Source organism: Cebus imitator, unplaced genomic scaffold, assembly GCF_001604975.1.
Source record: "Cebus imitator isolate Cc_AM_T3 unplaced genomic scaffold, Cebus_imitator-1.0 Scaffold39, whole genome shotgun sequence".
In the NCBI taxonomy this organism is placed as follows: Eukaryota; Metazoa; Chordata; class Mammalia; order Primates; family Cebidae; genus Cebus; species Cebus imitator.
Window position 1 is genome coordinate 7287977 of NW_016107354.1, and position 16328 is coordinate 7304304.

A 16328-nucleotide genomic window follows, 5' to 3' on the forward strand; every position below is an offset into this window, starting at 1 on the left:
GTGCGTTGTATCATAGTAAAGCTGTTACAAAAATATACTCACACCAAAGGTAGTTTTAGGGATTAACTAACACATGGCTAACCCGTGCACACAGCCAGATATGTATTATGTGGTCGATAAGTGGCTGTTCATATTGTTAATCATCCCTCGTCATAACCGTTGCTTTCATATTCCCACAGCCCAATCCAGGCCTGGCACACAGCAGTGTTCAATAAACGTGTGCCGCATAAATCAGACTCGGCCTATCGCATATTTGTGGCCAAAACTGCTCAGCTGACTAACTATATCTCCAGAAAAATGAAAAGAAACCTCCTGAGGATTAACTGCTAGCTGCGATTTTGGAGCTCATGAAATGAACAAACGTTACGCAAAGGGCGTCATAAATTATTAAAAACCCTAGTTCTCAGCTCTCTGCATTGTTTTCAGACTGTGGTTAAAAAGAATGACATCCTCACTTGGAAACAAAAACTCTGAAACTTATTAGGGGTGAAAGGTTTTTCATTTTGTGACCATTTAAACCTAAATGGCTGCAGGGAAACAGACAATAGAACACAGTACTCCCCAGCCCCTGACGTGGATGCTATGGCCCCATGCACAGAAAATAACCCTGGGAAAGGTTTTCCACCTCCAGCAAACTTCAGTTTGTAGAGTCTTTGCAGCTACAAAGGCCATTGGATATAATCTAGTCCAATAAGTTTCCAGTGTTTTTAAGCCATGGAAACTTTTCTTAAAAAAGAAATCTTAATGGAGAAGTCCATCATATTAATAAAACTGCGGGCAGCTTTGAACGCAATTTGGAGTGGGGAGGGACAAAGCTCCACTCATGAGGGTTTCCCACTCTCCTCTGACAGCAGTTCCCAAGATGCCCCTGCAGAAGCTCGAGTGCCAGGATTTACAGGACCGAAGAAGACAGATCTTGAAAACTCTTAAAGAGTTTACTAAGAGGACATGAATGGAAAGCCAACAAATCCAAATCACAGAAGCTCCAGATACTGAACAAACAAATGCACTTCTTGCAGCTTTCGGAATGACCTAACTACCGGGAGAGGTATTATGGTGGTGACGGTGAGCGGATAGCAGGACCCTTGGGGCATAAGCTCACCCCCTGGCATTTCTGTTGACCAGATGCAGAGTATTCTGTGGTGGGGATACTGCTATGGGCTTTGCGCATGTGTGAGGAGTCACTCCAGTGTGGCCAAGGCTCACACACATTGTCCTGTTGCACTTTCACATACCACTGAAAACTTTCTAGAGGGGGCCTTCCCCTTCCCCTAGGGCTGCCTACCTTGGGCTGGAAGACGTCATTCTCCTTCCCAAGGTGGTCCACGATCCCGAAGATGCACAGTGGCCCAGCGAAGCCCAGCAGGTCGGCCAAGATGCGGAAAGTGCTGCTGAGGACCAGGCGCCTCCCGAAGGCATGGCTGAGTGCCTGCCAGATGGCCCGGGCACCTTGAGTGCCCTGCACGTCCTTCCGCTGCTCAGAGAGATTATGGCCAGGTCAGAGTGACTGAGGGCTCATTCATGGCTGGCCTTAGCCTCCCAGGATGCTCCTGACCCCTGTTACCCAGGGAAACCCAGTGATCACATCTTCTGCAAACAGGTGAACTCCGGGAAGAGATCACGGAATCACCAAGTGCATGATTGGGAGGGCCCTGTCAATGCCGACATGGTCTAGATGGGGAAACTGAGGCCAGCTGATTGCTCAAGGTCATCAGCTGTGTGAACAGCTGGTCAGGAACTATGTGATGAGCACAGCGTTGGAATGAGGAAGTGGCCATGTGCCACACTCACTCATTGCCACCTGCCACTGTGTCTGCCTCAGCAGCTGCCCTGGTACGAGGGCAGAGGCAGGGAAGGAGCACTGCTCTGGGAGTCAGGAGACTGGCTCGCCGCCTACCAGCTGTGGGCCAGCTCTGGGCAGGTCACAGCCTTTCTCAGGGTCTCAGTTTTCTCCTCAGTGACATGGGGAGATTCCTGCCTGGCTCAACTCACAGTTACAGTAAGGATCAGGCCACTAACACCCCTGCTCTCCAAATCAAGTGAGCACTACAACCTTTATTGTCGTTAAGCTCCAGAAGAAAGAGCACATGGCATGAGAGTCCAGTGGGGGCCACTTCCCTTCTCAGAGCCTCAGTTTCCCCATCTGGATGAAGATGTTGGACTAGATGACCTAAACAGTAAGGGCCATTCCAATTGTGCCTGTCCTATGAACCTTCAGCCCTGCCTGCACTTGTCCCTGGTTTACTGTGTGACTTCAGGCAAGCTTCTCCCCCTCATGAGCCTCAGTTTCCGCTCTTGTCCCACCAGAATTTTGATCTAATGCCCTTTGAAGTCCCTCTGTGACCCTAAACCAGAAGGCAGGGAATGGATGGTGTGGCTGTGCCCCCACTGACCACCTGGGCGTCAAAGGCCTCGCAGAGGCGCTGGTAGTTGGTGAGGGCCCTCATGGCAATGGGCAGCTTCCCGATGGCTCGCAAGTCGATGGGCTTTTTGTGGGCCGTCTTGATGAAAGCATTCATCCACCAGTAGGTGCCTTTGGACAGCAGATTCACAAAGGGTTGCAGGAAGCGCACCCCTAGGTCCTGCAGGTCCTCAGGTGGCTTTACCTCCCTCGGTGTCTTGAAAAAGATGTATCTCTGTGGGGCACATGGACCATGGGGGATGGGTAAGTGCAACTTCTCACCACTCCATACCTTGTCCTAGCAAGGACCTGGGGTTGTGATATTCCATGCTTGATCTCTAACAGATGGGGTCATCTTTCACCTATAATTATTACCAGCAAAAGAACTCCCCAATACTTTTTGGCCACTAATGTCAGGGCCTTCTGACTTTAAAACTGCTCATTGAGGTCGACTTTGACCCCCTCTGGCTAAGCTGGGTTAGGAAGGAGCAGGAATCTCTCATATACTATCTTCTCCACAGATCTAAGGATGCTACCATGTTTCATGTACAGTTCACAGAACTCCAAGTCATACAGACCTGGGTTCGAATCCTGCCTCCTCCATTTGCTAGCAAGGTGTTTTTGGACAAGCCTCATCTAAAATGTTTCCTCATCCATAAAGGGGATGCTGCTTGCATCACAGGGCTCCTGTGAGGGTCACTGGAGCGGGGGCACATAAGGAGCTTTGTGCCCTGCAGATAGCCAACTAAAAGCAGAAGAATCAGAGAAATGCAGGCAGTCCAAGTTCAAAAGGGCTATAGCCCTCGCTGCTGGCTGGAAGGTAGGGAAAGGGTTTTCTCACTCATTGCTGGTAGATTACAGTCTTTCTGGAAGGCAATATGTAACACTGATCAAAATTTAAAATACACAGACCCTCTGACCCAGCAACACTGCTCCTTGGACTCTCTCTCACAAAAATAAAAGCAGCAATACATAAAGATATAAGTATGCTCAATACACCATTATTCATGAATGCAAGAACTTGGCAACAGAGTGAATGCCCATCCATAGAGAAATAGCTGAATACATTATGGCTTATCCATTTGATGGAATATTATGCAGCCATTAAGAAAATGGAATTAGCCATATCAGATGGCTTGGAGGGAGTCCCAGGAGATATTTGTTGGGTGAGAAAAGCACAGTGCATAATATGATCCAATTCTTATAGGACAGATACTGAGGGGGAAACCTACCTATTCACTTGTGTTGCAAGGGAAAAGCCTGAATAGGTATTTATTTAGATAGATGCATATGGTATTATATTAATAAAAACAAAGCATGGAAAGACAAATGAGGTCATTAATCTGGGCTACCTGGGGAGGTAAGGGCAGGGGAACAGGAAGTTTAGAGTCTGGGGTGGGTAAGAGAGAGGGAGGCAGGAGCAAACATAAAGAAAAATAAAACACTTACTCATTCATGTATGCGTGTGACTGTATGAATACATTAAAACACAGAGAAGTACCCCAACCTCGAAAAAAGGAAAGTAAGAGAGGCCAGTGCCTGATGCTTTTTTCCCTCTCTATGGGAGAAAAGTCATCCTCCAACCTCAGTGAACACACTCGTCACCCCCTCTCCCTCTGGGAGCCTGAAGTAGAGCGCATGTGGGCCAGATGCTATGTCTTTTCTGAAACTTCCCTCATGCCCTCACTTCCCTTTAGGAGTGGCAGGTAACGAGCTGACCTCTTCTCAGCTTGGCTGAGAGGCAGGGTGGGGACCCGAATGCTGGGCAGGACAGAGGCCAGAGCCTGCACTCCCCACCCCTCACTGGCCCAGGTGCATCCTTGGTGGCCTGCTTACCCTCACCCTGATGACATTGATCTCCACGAGGAGCAGCATCCCATAGAGGATCACCAGCAGCCCCGTGAGGCAGAAGCGCAGCTGTGAGAAGCCGATGGCGTGGTCCAAGAACTTGACAAACTTGATGGTCTTGGTGATGAAGGCCAGGGTCCAATATACCAGCAGGGCTGCCAAGGAGAGAAGAAAGATTGCAGGAGACGTGTGTGCCTCGTGTGTGCACTCACTCACATGATGTGTGCAAGTATGTGGCAGAGGAGGAGGCAGAATGACTGTGTCCAGGTATGTACATTTCCGAGTAAGAGGATGTGCATGTGTGAATACATCAGAGTGCCTGACTTTAAGATACTCATGTACATCTTAACATTCATGAAAAACACCAATAATCTCATCGATTGACCTTGTCAGACAAATGTCCCTTAACAATAAATGATCATGTGAAGAATAGGAAATTTATTTCTTGAATTTAACTAAGTTACAGGCACTGTGCCAAGTAAGCACTTTAAACACATGATCTCATTTATTCTTCTCCATAGCTGTTCAAAGAAAGTACTGCCATCACCCCCAATTTCTCAGACAAAGGAAATGAGGCTCAGAAATATTAGGCAACTGATCCAAGGCCACACACCCCTTAAGAGGCAGAGCTGGGCTGCCCGGATGCTGGAACCCATGTGTGCAAGCTCCACGCTATAATGACTTTCTTGGGGAATTTTTAAGTGAGGGAGATCTTAAGGGTCACTCAATCCAGCCTTTTATTTTACAGATGAGGAAACTGGGGCCCAGAGAGAGGACGTGACCTTGCCCAAGTGCACTGGCAGCCAGGGACAGGGAGAGGGTGAAAGCCTAGGTCCTGGTCCTCAGAGCCCACCACAGCATGATGATGGAGCAGGGGTACAGGGGATACAGAGAAAGCCAGCCGCAGTTCCATGAGGCAGTGTCATACAGGTGTTAGTGGTGGTGGCCCTGCAGCCAGATACACCTGGGCTCAGAGCCTGTGACATAACAGCTGTGTGACCTTGGATTAGTCACTTGGCCCTCTAGAGTTTAGTCTCCTCATCCATTAAGTGGGAATAAAAATAGTGCTACCTAGAAGGTCCTTGCCAGAAACATATGGAAAGCATTTAGTGCAATGAGCCTCACACGAGGCGGGTGTTCTTTGGACATTAGCTGTTATATTTTTATTATCTCCAGGTTTAAGACCTGGGGCAGGTAAACATCAGAAGCTATCAGTAGAGTCTACCTTAAATTGTCACACATGCCCCCACCTCAATCTGCCAATAAATCACTGTCAAGCTTCTAACAACCAAAACCAGCAATAATCTGTGAAGTCCCCTTTTGAGGGTGGCAAGACTTTAGCACCAGCAGCTCCTTCCCTCCTCCCTCCTAGACCAGATGCGGATAAGGTCAGCCTCATGCAACAGAGCCCCTCTTCAGAAGGCCTGAGTGAGGGAGAGAGACTTTCCCCCCGCCCTGTATCCCTATGTGGGCCTGGACATGTATGCCAGAGCACCTCTTGGTGACAAATCTGGGGTCTGTCCTGCATGGCTCTGGGTTAGGAAACAGGTTGAGATGTTGGGCCCCACCATGTGCCCAGGTTGAGCTCACACAGGGGGATCAATGCTGTCCACCTTGGGTCCCTGCATGAGGACATTAGGATGGGGGCAGAAGCATCTGCCTTCTGGTCCCACGCCTCAAGACTGGGATAATGTCCCCCAGCTCAGCCTGGTCTCTAAGTCTTGAGGAACTCTACAGCTGAAAACTGTCCCCCTGCCTCCATTCCACTCTCCCAGACAGACGGATTCTATCCCAGGCATCAGAATCCCTTTAGCCCTTAGTGAGAGCTGCCTACTGGAGCCGGGACTTGAAAATATGCCTCACATTTGTCTTGTCCTGAACACTTGGTCTGATTTGCTCTTCATAACAACCCTATGACTTAGGCGGGAACTTACTCTTCCTGCCCACATGGGGAATCAGAGGCTCAGAGAGCTTGGATGTCTTCTGCAAGGTTACCCAGGGAATTAGTGGTGGACCCAGGACTAAGCCTGGAGGTTTTTTGCACATTCCTGTCCTGCAGGGCCCAGTGCTCAACCTGTTGCCAGACACAGCAGTGATCAGCAAAAACTAAATGTCTGATGAGAGGAGGGAAAAGGAAGGAAAGAGGCATAACACGGGGGCTGCTGGTGAGCTCCCATTACTCCTTCTCCCTCTGTTCTTCCTCACCCCACACCTTCCATTACCAAATGCTGTCTATTTCACCTCCTAAATATCTTGAATCTGTCTACTTCTCTCCATTCTCGTGGTACCACCTAAGTCATCATGTCTCCTCTGGATTCCCGCTCCACCCTGAGAGCCTTCCCATTGGTTCCCCCATGTTCCCCCAACTTGTTCTCCTCCAACCTGGTCTCCATAAAGCAATTATTATGATTATGTTGAAAACGCCTCAACACACCCATGTTCATTGCAGTGCCATTCACGAGAGTCAAGACATAGAAGCAGCCCACTGACAGATGAATAGCTAAACAAAATGTGGCATATCCATACAGTGGAATATTAGCCTTAAATAGGAAGGAGATTTCAGCCTGATGCAGTGGCTCATGCCTGTAATTCCAGCACTTTAGGAGGCCCAGGCGGGAGAATCACCTGAGGTCAAGAGTTCGAGGCCAGCCTGGCTAACTTGGTGAAACCCTGTTTCTACTAAAAATACAAAAATTAGCCGGGCATGGGCATGTGCCTGTAATCCCAGCTACTTGGGAGGCTGAGGCAGGTGAATCGCTTGAACCTGGGAGTCGGAGGTTGCAGTGAGCTGAGATTGCACCATTGCACTCCAACTTGGGCAACATGAGCAAAGCTCCATCTCAAAAACAAAACAAACAAACAAAACAAAAAGGAAGGAAATTTCAACACATGCTACAACATAGATGAACCTTGAGGACATAATGCTCAGTGACATAAGCAAGTCATGAAAAGCCAGTGTATGATGCCGCTTAGAAGAAGTACCTAGGGTACTCAAATTCACAGATAGAAGGTAGAATGGTGGTTGTTCGGGGCTGCAAGGAGGGAGATATGGGGAGTTATCATTTAATAGATACTGAGTTTCAGCTTGGGAAGATAAAAAGTTCTGAAGATGGATGGTGGTGATGGCTATACAGCAATGTGAATATACTTTTTTTTTTTTTTTGAAACAGGGTCTCACTCTCTTGCCCAGGCTGGAGTGCAGTGGCACAATCTTGGATCACTGTAGCCTCCACCTCCTAGGCTCAAGCAATCCTCCTGCCTCAGCCTCCAAAGTAGCAGGGACTGACTATAGGCGTATGTTACCATGCCCAGCTAAGTTTGATTTTTTTTGTAGAGTCAGGATTTTGCCATGTTGGCCAGGCTGGTCTCAAACTTCTGAGCTCAAGCAATCCACCTAAGTTTCCCAAGGTGCTGGGAAACTGAGGCATGAGCCACCGTGCCCAGCTATGAATATACTTAATGCCACAGAACACTATACTTAAAAACAATTAAGATGGTAAATTTTATGTTAAGTATGTTATACCACACAGACAAACATACAGACACCCCTTCCCATTGCTGTTGGGATAAAGACCAACATCTGTGGTATGGCCTTTCAGCTGGGCGCGGTGCTCACACCTGTAATTCCAACACTTTGGGAAGCTGAGGCTGGCAGATTACTTGAGGCCAAAAGTTCAAGACCAGCCTGTTCAATTTGGCGAAACCCCAGCTCTTTTAAAAATACAAAAAATTAGCCAGCCATATTGGTGCGCACCTGTAGTCCCAGCTACTCGGGAGGCTGAACTACAAGAAACCGCTTGAACCTAGGAGGCAGAGGTTATAGTGACCCAAGGTGGCGCCACTGCACTCCAGCCTGGGCACAAACAAACAAAACCCAAAGTCCAGCTCCCCTCCACTTTGAGCCTGAGCCACTCATATTCTGAATTTTCTAATGTGTTTTGTTCCTTCTGCCTTGGGGCCTTCGCGCATGTTCCCTCTGCCTGAAGCACTCTTCTCTCCCTTCTCCCAGTTGGCTCCTTCAGTTCTCAGCTCAAATATGACTTTTTCAGAGAACACTTCCTTGGCCTCATCTGGGTCCCAGGGTCATGGTTCCTTCATGGGACAATGTAAGCTGCATCACAGACGCCCTCTGTGTGGGACTCCATACCCAGGCCAGACATCAGCCTCCTCAGAGGGCTGGCCATTCTCCCATTACCCATTGCCCTCTGTCCCAGCTCACAGGCACGTCCCTCCACTTTTCCCTGTTCGAGAATTTCTGGCTCTGTGGAGCCTCCTTTCCAGGGAGATAACTCCAACAAGGGGAATGGAGGGAGTTAGTCTTTGTTCCTTGGAAAACGACCGTTCCATTCAAGGGTGGTAACTTGTGCTTTAAAGAGAGAACATTATGTGTTTGCTGGAGAATGAGAAAATGAACTCCCCGGATGTCCAGACAGGGTGTTTCCGGGAGCACTGGTCAGCCAGGCTCTGGTGGTTAATGAAGGTTTCTCTAGAGACGAGGAGCTGCTTCAGAAATGGAGGCAGGCATCTCCCCTCTCAACCTGCTTCCCTCAGCTCCCATACATACTCATGTGGGGGTCCCTGGGCCAGGGGTAGGGGGATCACCTGGATAAGCCTGATGGAGCTCAGATCCCGCCTTCCATAGAAAGGCAGACCTGTGATTAGTGCAGGAAACACCCTCTACTCCCTGACAACACCGCAGTGTCACTGGCTTAGCACAGAATGTTCCAGACTCCAAATGTCAATTCAATGCTGTGATTCCTCAAAATTACAGTCTGACTTAATGACACACTCTGAATACAATCTAACTGCTAGATGTACAGCCCCAGCCTCAGACACGGAGGCTGAGCCCCAACACAGAGGCAGACCTTTGGATTGATACCTTTGCCCCAAGGACAAAGTCTGAGGGCCCTTAGACATGCGTTCTCAGTAACTGTTAGGAGATGTGTGGATGCTGGACTCTCGGCTGTGCCCCTTGATGATCTAGATTAGTGCCAGTTATTTAACCTCTGAGCCTCAGTTTTCTGATATGTAAAAAGAAAATATAATAGTACCTACCTCATAGAATTGTTGCAAGGATTAGATGAGTTAATATACATCACATAGGTGGGACGGCACCTGGCATACACTAAGTACAAAATAAGTATTTGCTGTTATTATTTTTAACCTCTCAGTTTCAGCGTCCACACTGGAAAATGGGGATATTAACAATACCAATAAGGAGGCAGGGGAAATTAGCCTGTGGGACAATGAATGTAAGGAATATGGCACGGAGCCTGCCCCACTGCACATGCTCGGTGAACATCAGCCATCATCCTGTTGCTTCTGCCTGGGACTCCAGTCCCGCAGTGTCAGAGCTCTAAGTGGGAACTCCTTCCCGAGTCTCTCTAAATGTTAGCAAACCTCAAGCTCTGGTCATGGAGCCTTTCTTTTCTCTCCCCAGGTGACCTCATCCAAGCTCAAACTTTTTTATTTATTTATTTTGAGACGGAGTCTCCCTGTCACCCAGGCTGGAGTGCAGCGGCGTGATCTCGGCTCATTGCAACCTCTGCCTCCTGGGTTCAAGTGATTCTCCTGCCTCAGCCTCCCTGAGTAGCTGGGACTACCAGTGCATGCCACCATGCCAGCTAATTTTTGTATTTTTAGTAGAGACAGGGTTTCTCCATCTCGGCCAGGCTGGTCTCAAACATCTGATATCAGGTGATCCACCCTCCTCAGCCTCCCAAAGCACTGGGATTACAGATATGAGCCACCATGCCCAGCCCCAGGCTCAAGCTTTAGATGTCATCTACAAGGCTCACCTCCTGAAAGTGTAGCTCCTCTTCTGACCTCCCCATGAAGGCACAACTTGCTTATCTAACTGTCTGCTTGACACTTGAGTTGGGTGTCTCTGTGACATCTCATACTCGATATGCCCCCAACAGAAAACTTGATCTCCACCACAGCCCACCTCCCCCTCCTCTGACACATCAGTTATTGATGCCACAGTTCACCCAGGCACTCAGGCCTGGAGCCTGGGACTCTTCCTCGCTCCTCTACTGACCCCTGCCCTCACCTCCTCCCACTCTTCCTCTTGCTCATGGCTTTGCCCACAGTGACCTCTGCCAAATCTGTCATTATCAGAGGTCCCTGCACTTGCCACTTCCCTTGCAGGGAACCCTTTCCCCCAAATAGCTACATGCCCACATTTACCAGAGCCCTTCCCTGACCAACCTATGTAGATAGCAACATTGCCCCTGCCCTTTACTTGATTTTCTTCATAGCATCACCACCACCTATTTGTTTGTTTGTTTGTTTATTCACTCTCTGCCTATCTGTCTCCTTCACCAGACTGTAAGCTCCATGAAGTCTTTTTTCTTCTATTCGGAAACTCTACCCTCCGGAGCAGCACCTGGCACATAGTGAGTCCTCAGTAAACATTATCTGAAGAAATGAATGAAGGTACTGCCCCTCCTTCCTACTCCTCACCTACCAATCAGCAGTTTGGGGAAGTTGGAAGTCTCGATGTTGTGATAGTAGACCACGGAGGTGACAGCAGCCATGAACGCCATCCCGGCTGGCATGTACAGGTGGAGGTGGCGGGACTCGGTCACCCTGAAATGGGAGAGAGAGACAGACAGGATGGGACGTGCTAAGTGCTGCAATAGAGCAGCCCAGGCCTTGAATTCCAAAGCCCAAACACCGAACCTTTATAGCATCACTGTATAGACTGCGGGGCCCTTCAGTTAATGGGCATATTTGGGGTATGGGCTGGGCAGAGATGCCAGTACATGGAGTAGAGCTGGGGATATGATCTGGAGGCCTTGCTGGAGGCTGATCCCTAAGCACAAGGGTCCCTGGGGTCCCTTGAGTGGTGCAGGGGCCTGTATGCCACAACTCACCCAGTGACAGCCCCATTTAACATGAACAGCATAAGTCAGCATTGGCACCCTGCCCAGGGGCTGTGATAACAAACTGATGAGAGTCAGTATTTATGGAGCATTTACCCTGTGCCAGGCACTGTTCTATGCATGCAGTATACGTTAACCCATTTAATCTTCATTAAACCCTATCAAGTGGGTACTCTTAGTCTCCCATTTTATGGTTGAGGAAAGTGAGGCATGAAGAAGCATTTCCGAGGTTACTGGTTTTGTCTCCTCCCTCGGGGTGGGAAACAGGGCAGTCAATACCAGTTCATACTCTCTTCACTTTAACTCACGGAGGCCTCTAGGTGGGTGGACTCTGGCCTGGGTATGAGACCCAGAAGCAGCCAGAGCCTCCTCCCAGGCCTCAGTCTCCCCCATGCCTGGTGAGGAGGGTCACTGTAGTTGGTCATGATCATGCCCTTCCACAGCTCCCTCCTGCAGACAGCAAAACCCACTCTGCTTAGCCTAGAAAGAAAGGCCCAGGCTATGTGCCCTCCAGCCACTTTACCAGAGCTGTCCAGGCTGCCCTTTCTGCTCCAGCCCCGTGGGACCCTTTCCATTCCCAGATGGCCTGCTACAGCCTACTGCTTCAGTGCTGCCATTGCCCACCAGGCTACTTCCATCCAGTGTGCCAAGGGTCCCTGCCCTTGAGAAACTGATGGTAAGGAGGGGGCCGCCATGCTCAGAGCTAACTGTTGGGCTCAGCAGTCTAGGGAAGTGATACCACTGATGTGCAGAGGCTGAGAAAGCACAAAGGAGAGGATGGGCAACCAAGGACAGCTTCCCAGAGGAGGTGGCACCAAGCTGAACTTTGAAGGATGCATAAGAGTTCAATAGAGAAGGAGGAAGGACATGAGGAGAGCCATGCTGTGACCTCAGTGGGTCTGGTGAGACTGAAGTGCAAGTGTAGAGGCAATGTGAGCTGTCCACCAAAGAGCATCTCCCTGTCATTCTGTGCCAGGAGGACCACAGGTTTGCTCCAGAAGCAATGTACCCAGCCCCAGGGAATAGATGGTGATTGGTTTAAGCAGCCAGGCAATTCCATACCCCTTTGCCAATGTTGGTCCACATATTCTGGCCAGTGAGATGTCAAGGAAAGAATGATCTCCCTCATAAAGGAGAGGCATGTGAGGAGCATGCCCTTCTGCTCATGCTAAGCAATACCCAAAGCTAGGCAGCCACCTTGCGAGCATGGGGAAGAAAGGCTGACACACAGAGAATGGTGTGGAAAGATGGGAAGGGGCTGGGTCCTGAAAACATCAACGAACCACCAAACCAACCTGAAAAGGCAAACTGCACATTTCTTGTTTAGTGAGACAGTAAATATTGATATTCTTTAGCGGCTATTCCCCAAAAAAGGTCTTCAAACTAATACAGAAGGTACAAGAGAGACAAGGCCAGAGAGCAGTCATGAATGGCAACACTGGGCACAGCCAGCAGCCTTCCCAGGGATCTTCAAAACTCTTGCCTCTTTACTCCGTGAAATAATTTTGAAACACCCTCTACTATCTCACACAATTTTAAGCTGACATCTAAACATGTTTTACTATATGTTTACATAAATGCTTCTTTAAAATAGGAGGTAGAAATGTTAAATTTTATAAAATGAAATAAGATGAGGATTAACCACAATTGAACTAAATATTTCATGGCATGGCTTCATAGAATAGTTTTTAGCTGTTTTGTTAAATAATACACACTGAATCCATTCCATGTGGTTCGGGAGTAAAATAAAAATAAAAAAATAATACACACTGAATTAGTTAAGAAATTAGGTAAAGTTTTATATAGAGGCTTTATGTAGTATATAGTGGTCTGGGAAAACACTGTAGTTATTAAAAAAATCTTCTTCACTAACTTATCCTGGATTGATTGTTCTGAATTCAGAGCAGCACACACAGAGATAATACCCAAAGGAAGAGGGGAAGCCCTACAGGTTTAAAATGGCTTAATTAGTCACTAATTGAGACTCACCCTAAATCAAATCAGGGCTGCCTTAATCAGCCCCCACTCCCACCTGCCCCCTAAATTTCCAGACAGCTCTGAAAACCCAGGCTGGATTAGATTGGGGGTATCACGAGGGTCTGTGACTTCTGTCTGCTCTTTTCCTGCCCCTTGCTCAGGCTTGCCTGCCCCAGGGGTTGGAGCTCACAAAGATCAGATGACAACTGCTGGGCTCAGGAGCTGATCTGTGCTCTGGGGAGGAGATGGCCCTTTGCACTGAGCTGAAGCAGTTTGTGGCACAGGTGCAGCCACACATCGAAGAGAACTGCTGCCTCCAAGGAAAGCAGCTATTACAGAGATCACTGCTGAAGCCAGGATGCAGGGACATTGGGGGAGGGAAAGTGGGGAAGGGGAGGGAGAATGAGGGAGCGTTTCCTCTGCCGTTTAACCCAACTACCGGAGCCAGGCAGCGCTGGCAGGAGTGCAGTCTGAGTACAGTCTGATTCCAGCACAGGGGGCGCTGGAGCTCAGATACTAAAGCCAAATATCCCTCTCCTCCACCACTCCCTCTCCTGGCAGTCTCTCGCCCTTGCCGGTTACTGGATTCTTAGTGAGATGGCTGCTCCAGCTCTTCTGTCCTGACTGCTGATGCACCATTTCTGTCTGCAGCTATCCTTACCTAGACTACTGCAGTCAATGCTAAGTGCCGCTTCTATTTTACCTCTAGCTTCTCCCTGCCTCCAGCCTGCCCTGAACACCTCCTCAGGTTCTCACCTGAGTGTTGTGCTGATGACATCCCTCTTCTCACACTGCTGACCAAATCCAACCCAAACATGCAGTCTGGGGATCACAGTCCCCCTGAGATGCCCCAACCTGGGTTCCCAGCCTCAGCCTCCATTGGTCCCCAGCCTGCGTTTAATGCTCCAGCCCCAGCGCTGCTCCCTAGCCCTACTAGCTTTTCTCCTTGGTGCCTTTTCTCTTCCCACAGGCATCACCAGCTCTCTCTCCTTCCTCCTCTGTGTGTCAGAAACCTAGCCACCCTTCCAGACTTCTTTCCAAAGCCCTCTCAACCACCGAGCTTGCCCAACTCTGCCTTCCTCTCACCTCCCAAAGTACTTATTTGTAATAGGGTTCCATTTATTCTCCTAAGGACCCAATAAATGTTTATGGACTGAATAATGTTTATGTTTATCATATGCCTTGCATTGTGAATACAAACGTGAACAAGACTCAGATTCTAACTCTTAGGCCTTTCTGACTTGGAAGGCAGTTTTGCAAATAGATGTAAGCTTTAACATACAGTATGATCTGGGCTGTAGCAGAGGTGTTAACAGGTACTGTGAGGCATTCCCCACTCCCACACTTCCACAAAGGGAAGGTGGGCATGGGGAATGAGGCCAGAGGCAGGTGGGGCTGACTGTGAAGATCTTGGATGCCGGGCTGAGGATGTGAGACCACATTTTTGAAACAGCTGAGAACCAAGAAAAGATCTTAGGCAAGAGTGGGTGGCATGCTTAGATTTTTTTTTTTTTTTCCAAGAAGGTAACTAGCAGCTTGTAGAAGAGGTCTGGCATTTTCCACTGGAGTTGTGGCATTCTCATAGGCTCTAGCATTATTTTACTGGGGCTTGGCATGCAGATCCGTGTTCCCTCTACTCTCCTGGACTGATGGCAGGGCCTGGGACTCACTTGTGTCCAGTGCCTGGCTCAGAGAGGCTGGCATATGGGAGACATTGGGTTGCTGGATGTAGCAACTAAAGATATGGGCCTGTGGAATGCAGGTGAGCTGGGGTCTCCTCGGGCCTTTCAGGAAGTACCCTGGAGCAGATTCGCTTTCCTGAGTCCTCACACAGTCACTTACCCATCAGACAGGATGCCCTCTGCAATCTCACACACCAGGACGAAGAGCAGCATGAAGGTCAGGATCCACCGCAGATTGTGCCCGGGGAAATGAAGCCAGGTGCTGTGGTGGATGTGCACCTTGGAGCTCTGACTGCCCCATCCTGCAGGGAGAGACAGTCAGAGGCAGGATGCCTGGCCCACCTGGAGGAGGAGGGTGCCTGAACCCCAGAAAGATGCTTGGACATTGGGTCCACGGTGGGGGTGACACCTACACATGAGGATCCCCAAGGCTGGTACACACGAACTAAACGTCCAACCCATCCAGCCTAGTCCTATGCTGGTGCCTCTCCTCCACGCCGAATGAGACAGGGTCTTTTTTTTTTTGAGACAGGGTCTTGCCCCGTTGCCTCTGCTGGAGTTCAGTGTCACGATCACGACTCACTGCAGCCTTGATCTCCTAGGCTCAAGCAATCCTCCTGCCTAAGCCTCCTGAGTAGCTGAGACTACAGGTGCACATCACCATGCTCAGTTAATTTTTAATTTTTTTGTAGAAAGAGGTCAGGGTTGGGCGGTATCTCACTATGTTGCCCAGGCTGGTCTCAAACTCCTGGGCTCAAGCAATCCTCCTGCCTCAGCCCACCAAAGTGATGAGATTACAGACGTGAGCCACTGTGCCCTGCCCAGGTACCCCATTATACACGCTAACTTCTTGTGTGACAAGTCATCAGGTTAGTAAACCATTTGGTTGAGAACAGAAGTGTAAATGCTGTTCTTTTTTTATTTTTGATGCACATATGAGCACATATTGTATATATTTTTCTTTCTAATTGTTTGTCTTTGTTAATAAGTAGCAACTCTGCTTCTACAGCAACCTCTTGTAAATCTAATTTTGTGGCAATCTTTCCTTTCTTCCCCAAAGCTGTATGTGAATTTTAAGATTTGCCTTTTTTCTGAAAGTGAATGAACACGTTTTAGGGAAGCAGGGGACACCCTATAAGTTGATAGACCTGACTGGTCTGGAAGAGTCAGGTCTTGGAGAGAGATGAGGGTACCTCAGTGGAGCGGCACACGCGATTGTCCCGACCGTGGCGTCCAACTTTGCAAGCAAGGACGCCGGGGTCGCTGAGTCGGCGAGTCGGAACTACTTTGCGCAGAGCCTGAAAAGTTGCGCTCCGGCGACACACGCCCGGGTGAGGTGGCGGGGGAAGGGGACCCAAGTCTCTAGCTCTCCCCTCTCTCCTCGCCCAGGGTGCGGGCCCGAGACTGTCAGAGATCACGGACCACTAAGGGGCTCAGCCGGATGAAAGCATAGGGGTGCGCGGGGCCTCCATCCCAGCCTCCGAAGCACCGGCCGCCGTCCTCCCTAGGCCCAGAAGCGGCTGACAGGGAGGG

At 49.3% G+C, this 16328-nt stretch overlaps 1 protein-coding gene across 1 annotated transcript in view; it reads right to left on the bottom strand.

The window, feature by feature from the left end:
* ABCC8 (ATP binding cassette subfamily C member 8) overlaps positions 1–16328 on the bottom strand; it is an 83476-nt gene that overhangs the window by 66510 nt on the left and 638 nt on the right. The window contains 5 exon segments of the mRNA XM_037737524.1: positions 1286–1474; positions 2394–2636; positions 4238–4404; positions 10719–10840; positions 14956–15097. Coding sequence (XP_037593452.1) covers positions 1286–1474; positions 2394–2636; positions 4238–4404; positions 10719–10840; positions 14956–15097 — 863 coding nt within the window.